The sequence below is a fragment of the Tenrec ecaudatus genome, chromosome 7 (assembly GCF_050624435.1).
Source record: "Tenrec ecaudatus isolate mTenEca1 chromosome 7, mTenEca1.hap1, whole genome shotgun sequence".
NCBI classification, from domain to species: Eukaryota; Metazoa; Chordata; class Mammalia; order Afrosoricida; family Tenrecidae; genus Tenrec; species Tenrec ecaudatus.
Window position 1 is genome coordinate 32,805,233 of NC_134536.1, and position 12,584 is coordinate 32,817,816.

The 12,584-nt window shown below is 35.4% G+C and overlaps 1 protein-coding gene across 9 annotated transcripts in view; it reads left to right on the forward strand.

The window, feature by feature from the left end:
* BCLAF1 (BCL2 associated transcription factor 1) overlaps nucleotides 1-12,584 on the forward strand; it is a 28,664-nt gene that overhangs the window by 1,420 nt on the left and 14,660 nt on the right. For 3 of the 9 annotated variants that reach the window (XR_012785370.1, XM_075554485.1, XM_075554487.1), the window contains exons 2-6: nucleotides 3,395-3,495; nucleotides 6,524-6,636; nucleotides 7,404-8,312; nucleotides 9,322-9,987; nucleotides 10,137-10,306. Coding sequence is in view for 8 of the 9 variants with exons in the window: in XM_075554485.1 (XP_075410600.1) it covers nucleotides 6,533-6,636; nucleotides 7,404-8,312; nucleotides 9,322-9,987; nucleotides 10,137-10,306 (1,849 nt within the window). In the remaining variant the exon portion in view is untranslated. The remainder of the gene's footprint in view (nucleotides 1-3,394; nucleotides 3,496-6,523; nucleotides 6,637-7,403; nucleotides 8,313-9,321; nucleotides 9,988-10,136; nucleotides 10,307-12,584) is intronic. The other 6 variants (XM_075554489.1, XM_075554492.1, XM_075554486.1 and 3 more) reach the window with 3 other exon arrangements.

Below are 12,584 nucleotides of genomic sequence, written 5' to 3' on the forward strand. Positions count from 1 at the left end.
TTTTGTGCCCATTCCTGACATAATTTGATATGAGGGATTTTATAACTAAAACAATACCTGTAAACCTAATTAAGAGCTTGTTTCATCTTGTTTTAAGGATGTCACACTAATCAATTCACTGGTGAATACTGATAACAAAAATGATGTCAAAGGAGACTAGTGAAGATTTGCCATGTCAGAAACCCATAGAGGTAGTTTCACCCACACTGTCACGGGTCCATGCAGTGCGTTTCACTGGAATAGAAAGCCGCTCTTTCCTGTAGTGGCTGGTGGTTTTGAACTACTGACCTTGAGATTAGCAGTTCAATGCCTAACCACTACCCTGTTAGGACTCCTGTGAAGCACAAGAAATGTCATTTCTCCGTTTTCTAAATGGAGGCTCAAACATACAGCTTTGGGTCACATGAACCAGGAGTGGCAGGTATTTTGAATTTAAGTTCTGTGTTCATTTTAGTTGAATGACAAACTGGACTAAAGACAAATAAATGGCTATAAATTCAGTCCTACTGTTACAATGGACTACCCTATATGTAGTGTTTCAAGATTAAATCTTTATGGGAACATTCTGTTGCGTGTTTCCCCCCTTTTCTTTAAAAGTGTTTAGTTCTGGAAATTGTAAACAAAAGTTTGAAGAGTTTAGTGAACTCTCCCAAGTTCTCATCGATGTAGGTTTAATATGTTTTGCCAATTTTGTTTAAATCTTATTTTCCTGGAATATTTTTAAGTAAAATGCTGGAAATTCTTGTTTTTTTTTAATCATTCAATTGTATTAAGCCTACTTGTACATATGTTGCCATCAACATTTCCAAAACATTTATTTTCTACTTGAGCTCTTGGTATCAGCTCTTTTCTCCCCTCCCTCTCCCACCTTTGTGAATCTTTGATCATTTTTATATTATCGTTGTCTCCCTTCACCCACATTTCTGTTACTCATTCCCATATAGGGTGGGAGATATATATATATATATATCCAACTTGGTGATGGGTTCCCCCCTTCTCCCCTCCCCCTCATTTCTTGAAAGACTTATATATGCTGATTTGATAAGAAAAGTACTACTTAGTTTTGTATGCTGGTGCATTTGTAGTTTGACATAACAAGAATCATAGTTAAATAATGATGGTTAACATTTGTTGAGTGTGTACTGTGTTGTGCCAACCATTGAATTAAGCTATTGATTATTAACTTTTACCCTTTGAAGCAAGTAACATTATTCACCTTATTTTACACCTGAGAAAATTTGAAGCTGAAAGAGATTAAGGTAACCCATCTAGGGTTATAACGACAGCTATTTAATGGTTGAGCCCGCAATTGAACTGGATATTGGGATATTGTTTTAGGATTATTAAGTATATGGTTTTGCCATGAAATTCTGGCTTCCAGACTTCTTGTAGCTGTTAACAATGAAGACTTAGTTCAAGTAGTATCCTAAACAATCTGCGTTTTGAAGCTTCATGTTCCATATTTTGTTGATCCCACTTTTGCTTTTAGCATCAGTTGTGCTCTGACTGGTTGTTAAATATCTTAAAGATTCAGTGTGGTAAGGTAGTGAAGAACTATATCTAATTAAAAAGGTCTCATCTGTTTTCCCCATAGTCCTATCAGCAATCCTGGTAGTGCAGTGATCGAAGCGCTCAGTCACAAATGGGGAAAGGTCAGCAGTTTGTTCTCACCACCTGCTTCACAGGAAAAGATGGGCAGTCTGCTTACAGCCTTTGAAACCCTGTGGTGCAGTTGTACACTGTCTCAGAGGGTCTCAATCAGTTGTAAGCAATTCAGATGCAGTGTTTGCTTTATTTTGGATAAAGATGCGTGGGGCAGTTTACTCCCTATCTCTGTTAGCAAGTGGAATCTATAAATTGTAATAAGGGGATGATTGATAAGGAACTCTTGAGTTGCATATTTGGGTTACAGCTACATGTCATGCATAACTAAGCAACCTACAAGGTTAAACGCATCTCAATTTCTCCCACAAACTTGACCTTGATTTCTCAAACTCAGAAAAGCTTTGATTACTATGTACCCAGATGCTAGACAAGTTGGCACCTTTAGTATTTATTTCTCCCTTTGGTTCCCTCTGTTAGCACCCTCAACACGCTGAGCAAATCCTTTTGACTGTATTTTCAAATTAGATTTTGGGTTGTCTCTTTTTCTGTCTTTATTGCAACCCCTTTACCCTGGTTAATATTTCCCTTCAACTTTCTAATTTGTTACTTTGTTCACTTCTTTCCTTATGACTTCACCCTCTATACAACCAGTCTTAAAATATATGTATCAGTGGGCGCAATTCTGTAATCTAAACTTCCAGGAACTTTACATTGCAGCTAAAATAAAAATTAGAATAAAAGCAAGAGTCCTTACTTTTGTCTTTTACTGCTTCTTCCAGCTTATGTTATACTCCCCTCTGCGATCATAGTACCATAACCTTACTGTCTTTCTGTCCTGAATTGTTTTAGCCTCAGATTCCCCCTCCCACCAAGCAATTTTTGCAGTATCTTTTTGCAGACACACATCCTTGTATTTCTTTTGTTTTGCTCCCTTGGCGATTTTTGTAGAGGAGCCTTGGTAAGGTGGGAAAACTCAGCAGCTGCTTGTAGGGAGAAAGATGAGGTGTTCTGTTCCCATAAAGACTTAATGCACTTGAAAATCCTATGGAGCGGTCTTACAGCGTTGCTATTCATCAGAATGGACTTTAGGCAGTGGGCTTGGTTTTGACCAATATAATAGAAAATCACTGTTACTCACAAGGCTAGCTTTGTCAATATTCGTGCTGTTGGGCACTGTTGAGGCACTTACAACTCAGTGTGACCCTGTAGGAATATCCAGTACTGCCCCATAGGGTTCCCAGTGCTGTCAGTCTTTACAGAAGCAGACTGCCTGCCACATTCCTCTCCTGGTGAGCAACTGGTATCTGAACCAATATCCTTTTGATAAGCAGAGTGCTTAAACACTGTGCCACCAGGATTTCATTACTATATATAGTTAATATTTTGTGGAGGATTAAATTTACGTGCTTAATGTTGATTTAGAAGTATTGATTTATAATAGATAGTTGCTTCATTTGCTGTACATTTGAGAGTGTCCATAACAGTGCTTTTACGCATAGTTTTGAGATACTGGGATGATTTTTGTGTGATTCAGATATCCAAATTGCTAGTTATTTCAAGTGTTTGCAATAACATGCTATGGTGTTGTCAATTTTGTGACATACTACTATGTATTATAATTTTAAAGAATAGTTGAGTTTTTTTTAATGGTTAGTAAGTTTGCTATGCCCTAATTCAGTTTTTTCTACCCATAAATCATAAGTGCTGTTATTAGCATTTATTGAAGCACTTAGTGAGATGCTTTGTGACACAGTTAACCTTAAATCAATCTCATTTTTATTTTTGCTAGGAATTTAGAATTTGATTTCTCAGAACATTGTCTCCAGGAAGAATTTTACACATCTCACAGACTTCACTTGATTGCTTGATCCTGAGTAAATAAAGTTCCAGGTAAATAATATTCATTTCTCTACTTTTCAGTTTTGACTTACTTGGGGAAAATGTGGCTGCTAAAGAAAAGATTCATATTGAATGATTAAAAAGGATGTGATCTGAAATCTTCTGGTTTTCCTGACTTTTATGATGTAAACCATATTTTAAAACTTAGTCTTAGGAAAGTCTGTACTTAATCTATTTTTATTTCAGTACACATCAAGCTATTTAAAAATAAAACAAAATCCCCTACTAACACATTTTCCCTAAACAAGAAGAGTGCCATAACTTTATTAAATGTATTTTATGTGTACTTATTTTAGTCTTTCAACAGTTAAATGAAGCATGGTTATTTTCTTTAATTTCATAGATGATGAAACTGAGTTACAAAGAAGTTTAAGGAATATATCCAAAGGCACACAGCTAAGGAAGCATAACTACATAGAGCCCTGATGGTGCAGTGGTTAAAATGCCCAGCAGGAGAAAGATGGGATGCCCTGTTTCCCTAAAATTTGCAGCTTTAGAAAGCCCATGGAGCGATTCTGCTCTGTCTTACGTGGTCCACTATGGATTGCAATAAAACCGATGGCAGTGGCTTTGGTTTTGGTTAGTATAACGGCAGAGGTCATGTTAGCTCTTAGCCAAGTATATTTGTTGTAAGAGGACAAATAATGCTTTCTTAGTATGTACTTTGAAATTTCAGGTGTGCCGACTTAATAGAAAATATGTGTTTTTCTTTAAAAAAATTTCTCCAGGTTCTGCCTATGTACATCTCTAGCTGTGTTACAACCTGGGGTATCAGTAAATAAAAAGACAAAAGGCATTGTTCTTGTCTTCACCAAGTACCAGACCAGTGAAAAAAACAAACCTGCTGTCATCAAGTAGTTTTTGATTCATCCTATATAGAGCTTCTGAAACTAAATCTTTAAGGGAGTTTATTGGAGAAGACAGCTTATTCTTTCTCCCATGGAGCAGCTGGTGGCTTTGAATCTATTTGGGGAGGGGTCTGGATAGCAGTCCAACCCGCATTTAGTAGTGCCATGGGTGACACTGACCAGATGATAGTGCTGTAAAAGTACTGAGCAATGAAGTCTTGAGTTTATCTTCCTAGCCCAACGATCTGTCTTTTTTTCTATCCTAACCAAGGTGTTCCAGATTGAAAACCTAGAAAATTTCTCAATCACTTACCAGAAATTAGTTTCAGGAAGCTTAGGAAACATAACAGATTTTAGATCTATTAAGTGTAGCCCAGCACCTTTTTCTAAGCCTTAATTCCTTGAAAGTATTTCTTTCTAAAAAATTAATTGCAGTTTTGCCTTTTCCTGAGCGCTCCAAAACCATTTGCTGTCCAGGTTTAATTCTTAGAGTGTGTCCAAGTATTTCAGAATTGAAAGAATTAAAATTTCTGATATTAATTGAACTGTACCGAATGCAAATTAAGTAAAACTGGGGGAGCAGTATTTTGAAAGCAAATTAGCAGTAAACTATCAAGAATTCCCCAAAGGTCCACATATATTTCAAAATGAAAATATATTTTTATCAGTTTCATTATATTGTCATAATAAAATTACTGTGTTTGCCTTGTTAAATTTGTCTTATATCAAGTCTCCCTATACTAACTCCTAAATTTGCTTCATGCCGGTTGCAGGTCTTATCCCACATTTTAAAAATTCCAAACTTATACTTTGCTCTGTCTTTTTGTCTTGGTTACTTGGGGTTGAGAAGAATAAGAGTAGAAGACAAAGGTGCTAGTTTGTCTAATAGAGGAAGTTATGTTTTATTTTGAAATATTTATCTGAAACCTTTGACTTTGTCATTTAAGTTCTTTAAGGAGAAAGTATGCAAACGTTACTCTTACAACTCAGTTTTTACAGATGGCTATTTCACAATAGCAAACAAAGTCTAGATAAAAGTGAGGCCTTCAAAAATATTGGGTTGTAGGAAAAATGATTTGAATGTATGGGAATTACAGACTTAAAAATTTAATAGTTGAATTTTAGGAAAACAATTTGTAGTAATAAAGTACAATTTGAGAGTAGTTATAAGTAGCAAAAGTATACTTAAGAATCATTGAAAAACTGAAAATTTGGAATGGAATGCAATGATTTTATATATATACGAGGGAGCTTCAAAAAGTTTGTGGGAAAATTTCATTATATTTTGATTATATTTTCCTATGAACTTTTTGAAGTCCTCTCATGTATATTGCATATATTAGTTTTATAGAAAGCAAATCTTATAAATCAGTTGTTCCTGTTACTGATTTTTGTACTGTTGTGTTTAAAAAACATGTCACTGTCTCAGTTATCCTCATGGTTCTAATCTAATATCTATCTTGCAGTAATCTAATTTCTTTTTATTTGTTTTCATCTTACCAGAAAGCTATAGAGGAGACTATATGTCACGTTTTCATTCTACTGTCATGATAGTTGAGAGCAGAGTCATGCTCCTGGGTGAGAGTGCAGTGAGCTTTTAGCTCTAGTTGTTCAGAGAACCGGTGCCTTTATTCTCCTAAGAGACTTAGCTAGAACCACCGAGATAGAATGTATATGGTATGCTCAGTTTAATCCCTTTACAAGGTCATAAAGCACCTATGATTACATTCTGGTAGGTTTATTTTTTTCTATAGTAATGTGCCATTTTATTCTCATTGTTTTAGCTTCCTTATTTGTAATACTTTGATGCTATTTATATTTTTCAGGAGAGGTAGGCATTGTATTGGCATTTGTATAGGCATGAAATAGCATCTGACATGTTGCGACAGTCTGATACTGTTCTTTCTGCCTTCTGCAGCTACTCCCTTTTTGGTTTACGGCACATAGCTGGGGCAGTGCATAGAAAGCTTTGTCCCAAAAAATAAAAATTAAATTAAAAAAAAAAAGAAAGCTTTGTCTTCAGTATACAGGGTCTGTCACACAGATGAAATATACTTTCAGTAGGGATAATTGATGATCTTCTAAATATTTATTTGAGGAGAATGGTAATGTTGAATGATATCTTCATAATCATGTTGTAATTTTAATCTCTTACTTTTTCATTTGACTAGGAGCAAAAGATGGGTCGGTCAAATTCTAGATCCCATTCCTCAAGATCAAAATCTAGATCACAGTCTAGTTCTCGATCACGATCAAGGTCACACTCTAGAAAGAAGAGATACAGGTGAATTTATGTAATTTTAAGTATTTTAATCTTGATGAACATACCAATTACTACTTAGTGAATGCTTATTCTATAGACCGAATACTGACCCTTTAATTTTTCATTCTCAAAGAACCTTATGAAATGGGTTTTATTCTCAAATGAACCTTATCCTCATTTTAGTGTTAGAGAAGTTGAGAATTGCTCAAGTTGTAACCAATTAAATAGCATAGAGTATTTATTTGAATACAGTTAGCCTGACTCCCCATCTCATTTTCTTCTTACATTGTGCTAATCCTTGGTGGGATTCTTTGCACTTATCCATAAGCTTAATCAGAGTTTAATTAGATAATGGAACTATTTGACTGTAGACAATATGGTTTTTTTTTTCATAGTTTCTCATTTTGATTGGGGGTTGGGAGCTCCTCAATAAGTTTTTTCATTTACTTGTTTTAAATTGACCATTCACGTTGTTTTTCTTCTAATAGTAATAAATTTTTATAATGTCTGCATAGATATACTATGCTTTACAATATGTCTCATAGTTAGATGGGTTGATTTCTCCCCCATGCCCCGTTTTTTGAGCTTTCATTTCTGAGGCCCTTTATTTTCAATATTGACCTTTGAAACGAAACTCTTTTTACTGAAAATGCTAGCTTTTTCTTTCGTTTGAGGATTTGTTAATGTATACTGTTAGGTTTTATAATTAACTGTTTTACTCAGCTAGCAATTTTTAGAATGGTAGAGTGGAAGTGTTTTTCTTGCATTGATATTTATTTCGTTTTTAGTTCTAGGTCTCGTTCCAGGACATATTCAAGATCTCGTAGTAGGGATCGCATTTATTCTAGAGATTATCGTCGAGATTACAGAAATAATAGAGGAATGAGAAGACCTTATGGGTACAGAGGAAGGGGTAGAGGGTATTATCAAGGAGGAGGAGGTAGATATCATCGAGGTGGTTATAGACCTGTCTGGAATAGAAGACACTCTAGGAGCCCTAGACGAGGTCGATCACGTTCCAGAAGTCCCAAAAGAAGATCTGTTTCTTCGCAGAGATCCCGAAGCAGATCTCGCCGGTCATATAGATCCTCTAGGTCTCCAAGATCATCATCTTCTCGATCTTCATCCCCATATAGCAAGTCCCCTGTGTCTAAACGACGAGGGTCTCAGGAAAAGCAAACCAAAAAAGCTGAAGGGGAGCCTCAAGAAGAGAGTCCTTTGAAAAGTAAATCACAGGAGGAACCAAAAGATACATTTGAACATGACCCATCTGAATCTGTTGATGAATTTAATAAGTCAGCCGCATCTGGTGATATTTGGGCTGGCCTTTCAGCTTATGATAATAGCCCCAGATCACCCCATAGTCCTTCACCTATTGCTACACCACCTAGTCAGAGCTCCTCTTGCTCTGATGCCCCCATGCTCAGTACAGTCCACTCTGCAAAAAACACCCCGTCTCAGCATTCACATTCCATTCAGCATAGTCCTGAAAGATCTGGGTCTGGGTCTGTTGGAAATGGGTCTAGTCGATACAGTCCTTCTCAGAATAGTCCAATTCATCACATCCCTTCTCGAAGAAGCCCTGCAAAGACAATCACACCACAGAATGCTCCAAGAGATGAAGCTAGAGGGCGGTCCTCGTTTTATCCTGATGGTGGAGATCAGGACACTGCAAAGAGTGGAAAATTTTTAAAAAGGTAGGAATAAAGTAATGAGTTAGGCAACAATATTCATACTTCTAATTGAATTTAATAAGACTACATTTCATTGAAATATATACATTTAACTAGTGGTTTTTGCTCATGATTTCCTTTCTTATACTGTCATTCTAGATTGTATTTTAAAGTGTTATGAGTTCAAAAAGCATATTTTGTTTTCTCATCCCTTCTTGAATGTGACCTACATAGCAAATTTACATGATGCGATTCTTACCTGGGTGGTACTTTAAATAGCCCTGCTATCAATTTTCATTCATTTGATTAAGATGTTGCTTACCTGATGAACTGATATTATGGATAGGTATTTTGTGTTCAGATTTTAAGTGTTCATTCGAGTTGGTAAACAGCATAATGAAAATTGGTTTAGTGTGATTAACTTGCTGTTTATGGTATATAATACTGGACAATACTAGAATTAATTTTTTATTGAACTGATACTGTTTCAACTTAATATTGTCAGATACCATTATTTTCATGAACAATGTATGAGTTATTTAGTGATTTCAGATAAAGAATGTTAAAAACATAATTCCCATTGAAGTTCATTTTTGTGATCACACGTATATATTAATAAATGAAACATGAAATTTTTAGATTGTAAGAAAAATTCTAATACATACTTAATGTTTCCTATTAATGGGTCTAAGTGCCAAAAGTTAAATTTAGGCTGTATTGTAAATTGTACGTCCCTCTAGAAATTTGCATTTGTTAATGCAGTCATAGTCTGTGACTAAATACAAGAATTTTTTAGCATGGCTTTGGAAATTTCAGGAAACCTAAGAAGTAAATTTACTTTGAAAAACCAGTATAATGTGCTCTGTACACTTTCAATCACTTCTATATGCATGGTTTGATAAAGCATTTTTCAGTAGGACTTTTTCTTTTTATTACTGGTCCTGTGATTTTGGACAACAAATTTAAGCATGCGGGTCATCTGCAGTGAATGCAATCCAGAGTTACCACCCTCTTCTTTGCTTATTATTTACAGGTTCACAGATGAAGAGTCTAGAGTATTCCTGCTTGATAGGGGTAATACCAGGGATAAAGAGACTCCAAAGGAGAAAGGATCAGAAAAAGGGAGGGCAGAGGGAGAATGGGAAGATCAGGAAGCTCTAGATTACTTCAGTGATAAAGAGTCTGGAAAACAAAAGTTTAATGACTCAGAAGGGGATGACACAGAGGAGACAGAGGATTATAGACAGTTCAGGAAGTCAGTCCTTGCAGATCAGGGTAAAAATTTTGCTACTACATCTCACCGGAATGCTGAGGAGGAAGGACCCAAGTACAAGTCTAAAGTTTCACTAAAAGGCAATAGAGAAAGTGATGGATTTAGAGAAGAAAAAAATTATAAACTTAAAGAGACTGGATACGTAGTGGAAAGGCCTAGCACCACAAAAGATAAGCACAAGGAAGACGACAAAAATTCTGAGAGAATAACAGTAAAGAAAGAAACTCAGTCACCTGAGCAGGTAAAGTCTGAAAAGCTCAAAGACCTCTTTGATTACAGTCCCCCTCTACACAAGAATCTGGATGTACGAGAAAAGTCTACCTTCAGAGAGGAGAGCCCACTTAGGATCAAAATGATAGCCAGCGATTCTCATCGTCCTGAGGTCAAACTCAAAATGGCACCTGTCCCGCTTGATGACTCTAACAGGTAAGAAAGTCCACGTGGTGCGCAGTAAATACCACCTTACGGGCGGGCAGTTACCGGTAATGTCCTAGGTAGCTATTCTGTTTTGCACATAGCATTTTGGTATTGAAACCAATGGTGTATTTTGTTTTTGTGTTTGTTACATGTTCCAGACCTGCTTCCTTGACTAAAGACAGGCTTCTTGCTAGTACACTTGTCCATTCTGTCAAGAAGGAGCAAGAATTCCGGTCCATCTTTGACCACATTAAGTTGCCACAGGCCAGCAAAAGCACATCAGAGTCGTTTATTCAACACATTGTGTCCTTGGTTCATCATGTTAAAGGTATGCTTAGTATTGTGAATTACATTTTTTTTGGAAAGTAAAGATAAAAACCCTAAAGGGTATTAGTTGGGTTAGTTATTAATATAGTCAAGGAGTAGATGCACCATCAAGAACTCTTACAATTGTGATTAAAAAACTTCCATGAAAGAGAAATTAATATTGCTTACTTAGCAATGAGACTCATGAAGGTATTTAACAAAAGGTGATTTAAACACGATCCAGAATTAAATCATGCCATAAGAATCTGCATTATAAGGAAACATGATGTAGATTTAATGCAGACGACCGGTCTATGTTGTGTGTCATCAGCTGTACCTGATTGATGTGAAATGCAGAATGTTTATGGATTATCTTTTGTTGCATGCTAGTGTTTGGTGTAGTGTGCCCTTGGCATAGATTCAGAACACTGTGGTTGTTGCTGAATATTACTAAGAATTAGCTAAAACTTCTAAAGAAACCTGAAACTAATGGAAAAGCGGTATTAACTTCCCAGCATGTTTTTATATGCTGCTTTAATTTTTTATCATAGTTGGCTTTTAATTTAATGATGATAAATAGACCAGAAATGTTGATATTTTTTGAAGTATGTAAATAGTGACTTAGATGACTAGTGAGCAAGTGAGATTATAATTTAACTTTTACTAGTGGTTCATGATGACATTTTTTCAGATTTTTAAAGATCAGGGTGTTCATTTTAACTGAAGCAGTACTTTTGTATTCACTTAATAAGTTTCTAGTTTCAAAATTATGTAATTTCAAAAATTTGAAGGGATGACATTTTGGGCAAGTAGATCAAGTTTTTGTTTGCCTTGTTATTTTACCTCTGTTTAAAATTTCAAGAGACAGCTTGCTAGGAGGGAGATAGCTCCTTTTTGAGGAACCTTTTATGGCTGTTGGTCTTAATCTTTTCTTTTTTCCCCCCAGTTTTTTATTTTTTGACAGGAGTAACTCATAGTAGAAACTTTTCTTTGTGCACTTAACATATCCAATATATACTGGTTTTTGATTGTTAATTATTTAAACATGGTAACATAAGAGAATATTACTTGGCTTTTAAGTAGTTTTGAGAACCAATTTATGACCCTATTACTATGGTAAAGGAAATATGAAACATTAGATTTTTACATTTTTTGCTTTTTTGGACTTGTTCCTATTTTATAATTTGCTGCTGAATTTTGAGATCACATTTTGATAAAAATATTTTTCCTTTTATTTTTTCCTTTTTAAAAGAACTGTAGATATGTTTCATTATTCGTGTTGTGCAACCGATCTGAACAGCTCTTACTTTACATAGAGCTGAAAATGCCCAGTGATGTTTTCTTTTTCATTGTAACTAGGTCCTGGAATATGTTTTGAAATGGCAAAATCCATGTTTCAAAGTAAAATAGCTGTTGAAAGATACAGGCAAAGTTGAATCTTCTGTCTTCCTGGCAAAAATGGCATAAAAAGAGAGTTACTAGCTCAAATTCCTGGGTTTCATGGAATTATGATTGCGGCACTACCCTGGTAGTGGCCATTACAAGTTTTAATGATTGGTTATGAGACATTTGCTGGATATTGGGCGGTAAGTTGACGCAGATGTATGTTGACCTGTTAAGCAGATAGCTTGCTTCATAATGTAACATTTCATAGCTCATTGACTTTATACGTCTGTTTTACATTTATTAGCTTATCTCTTGAACCGATTTAAAGCTAATCAGTATTGATAGTACTAATTTTAAAATTTGCTTAAGGAAAGGCAAGATAACTATCAAATGTGCCGTCAGGTTTGCCAAGATGCCAGATCTTTTGGAATAATTCATGAATGTTGATTCTAAAGAAATATTTTTCCATTTGAAATGACAGTATTCAGTTTTTTTCTTCAGTCCATTTTTTTATGGATTATATTGTATCTTCAAATAGTTTTAAGTACAGAAGCCAGCTTTGTAGTTAATTCAGTATTTTTTTGTGTTCTGCAAATGGTTACTTGAGGTAACTTCAGTGGTTCATTCTGGTGTAAGGACCTCCATTGTCCCTTTTTGTACTGATGGATGATGTGTATAGTGGTTTACAGAGATTTAATTTGTGGGCTTTGGATTATAAATGGTTTTGAGAGGGGCCTGTGAGACACTTTGCACTGGTCCTCTGTCAGTATTACAAGAATTTAAAATGAAAAGGCTAGGGATTCTATGTAACACTTGGTTCTCTTCTGCTAGATCTCTCGAGCATTTGAATTTTATTTTTACCTGCTACATGCCTTTCTGTCACAAGTGCAAAATCTCTTTTAAAGTAACTAATA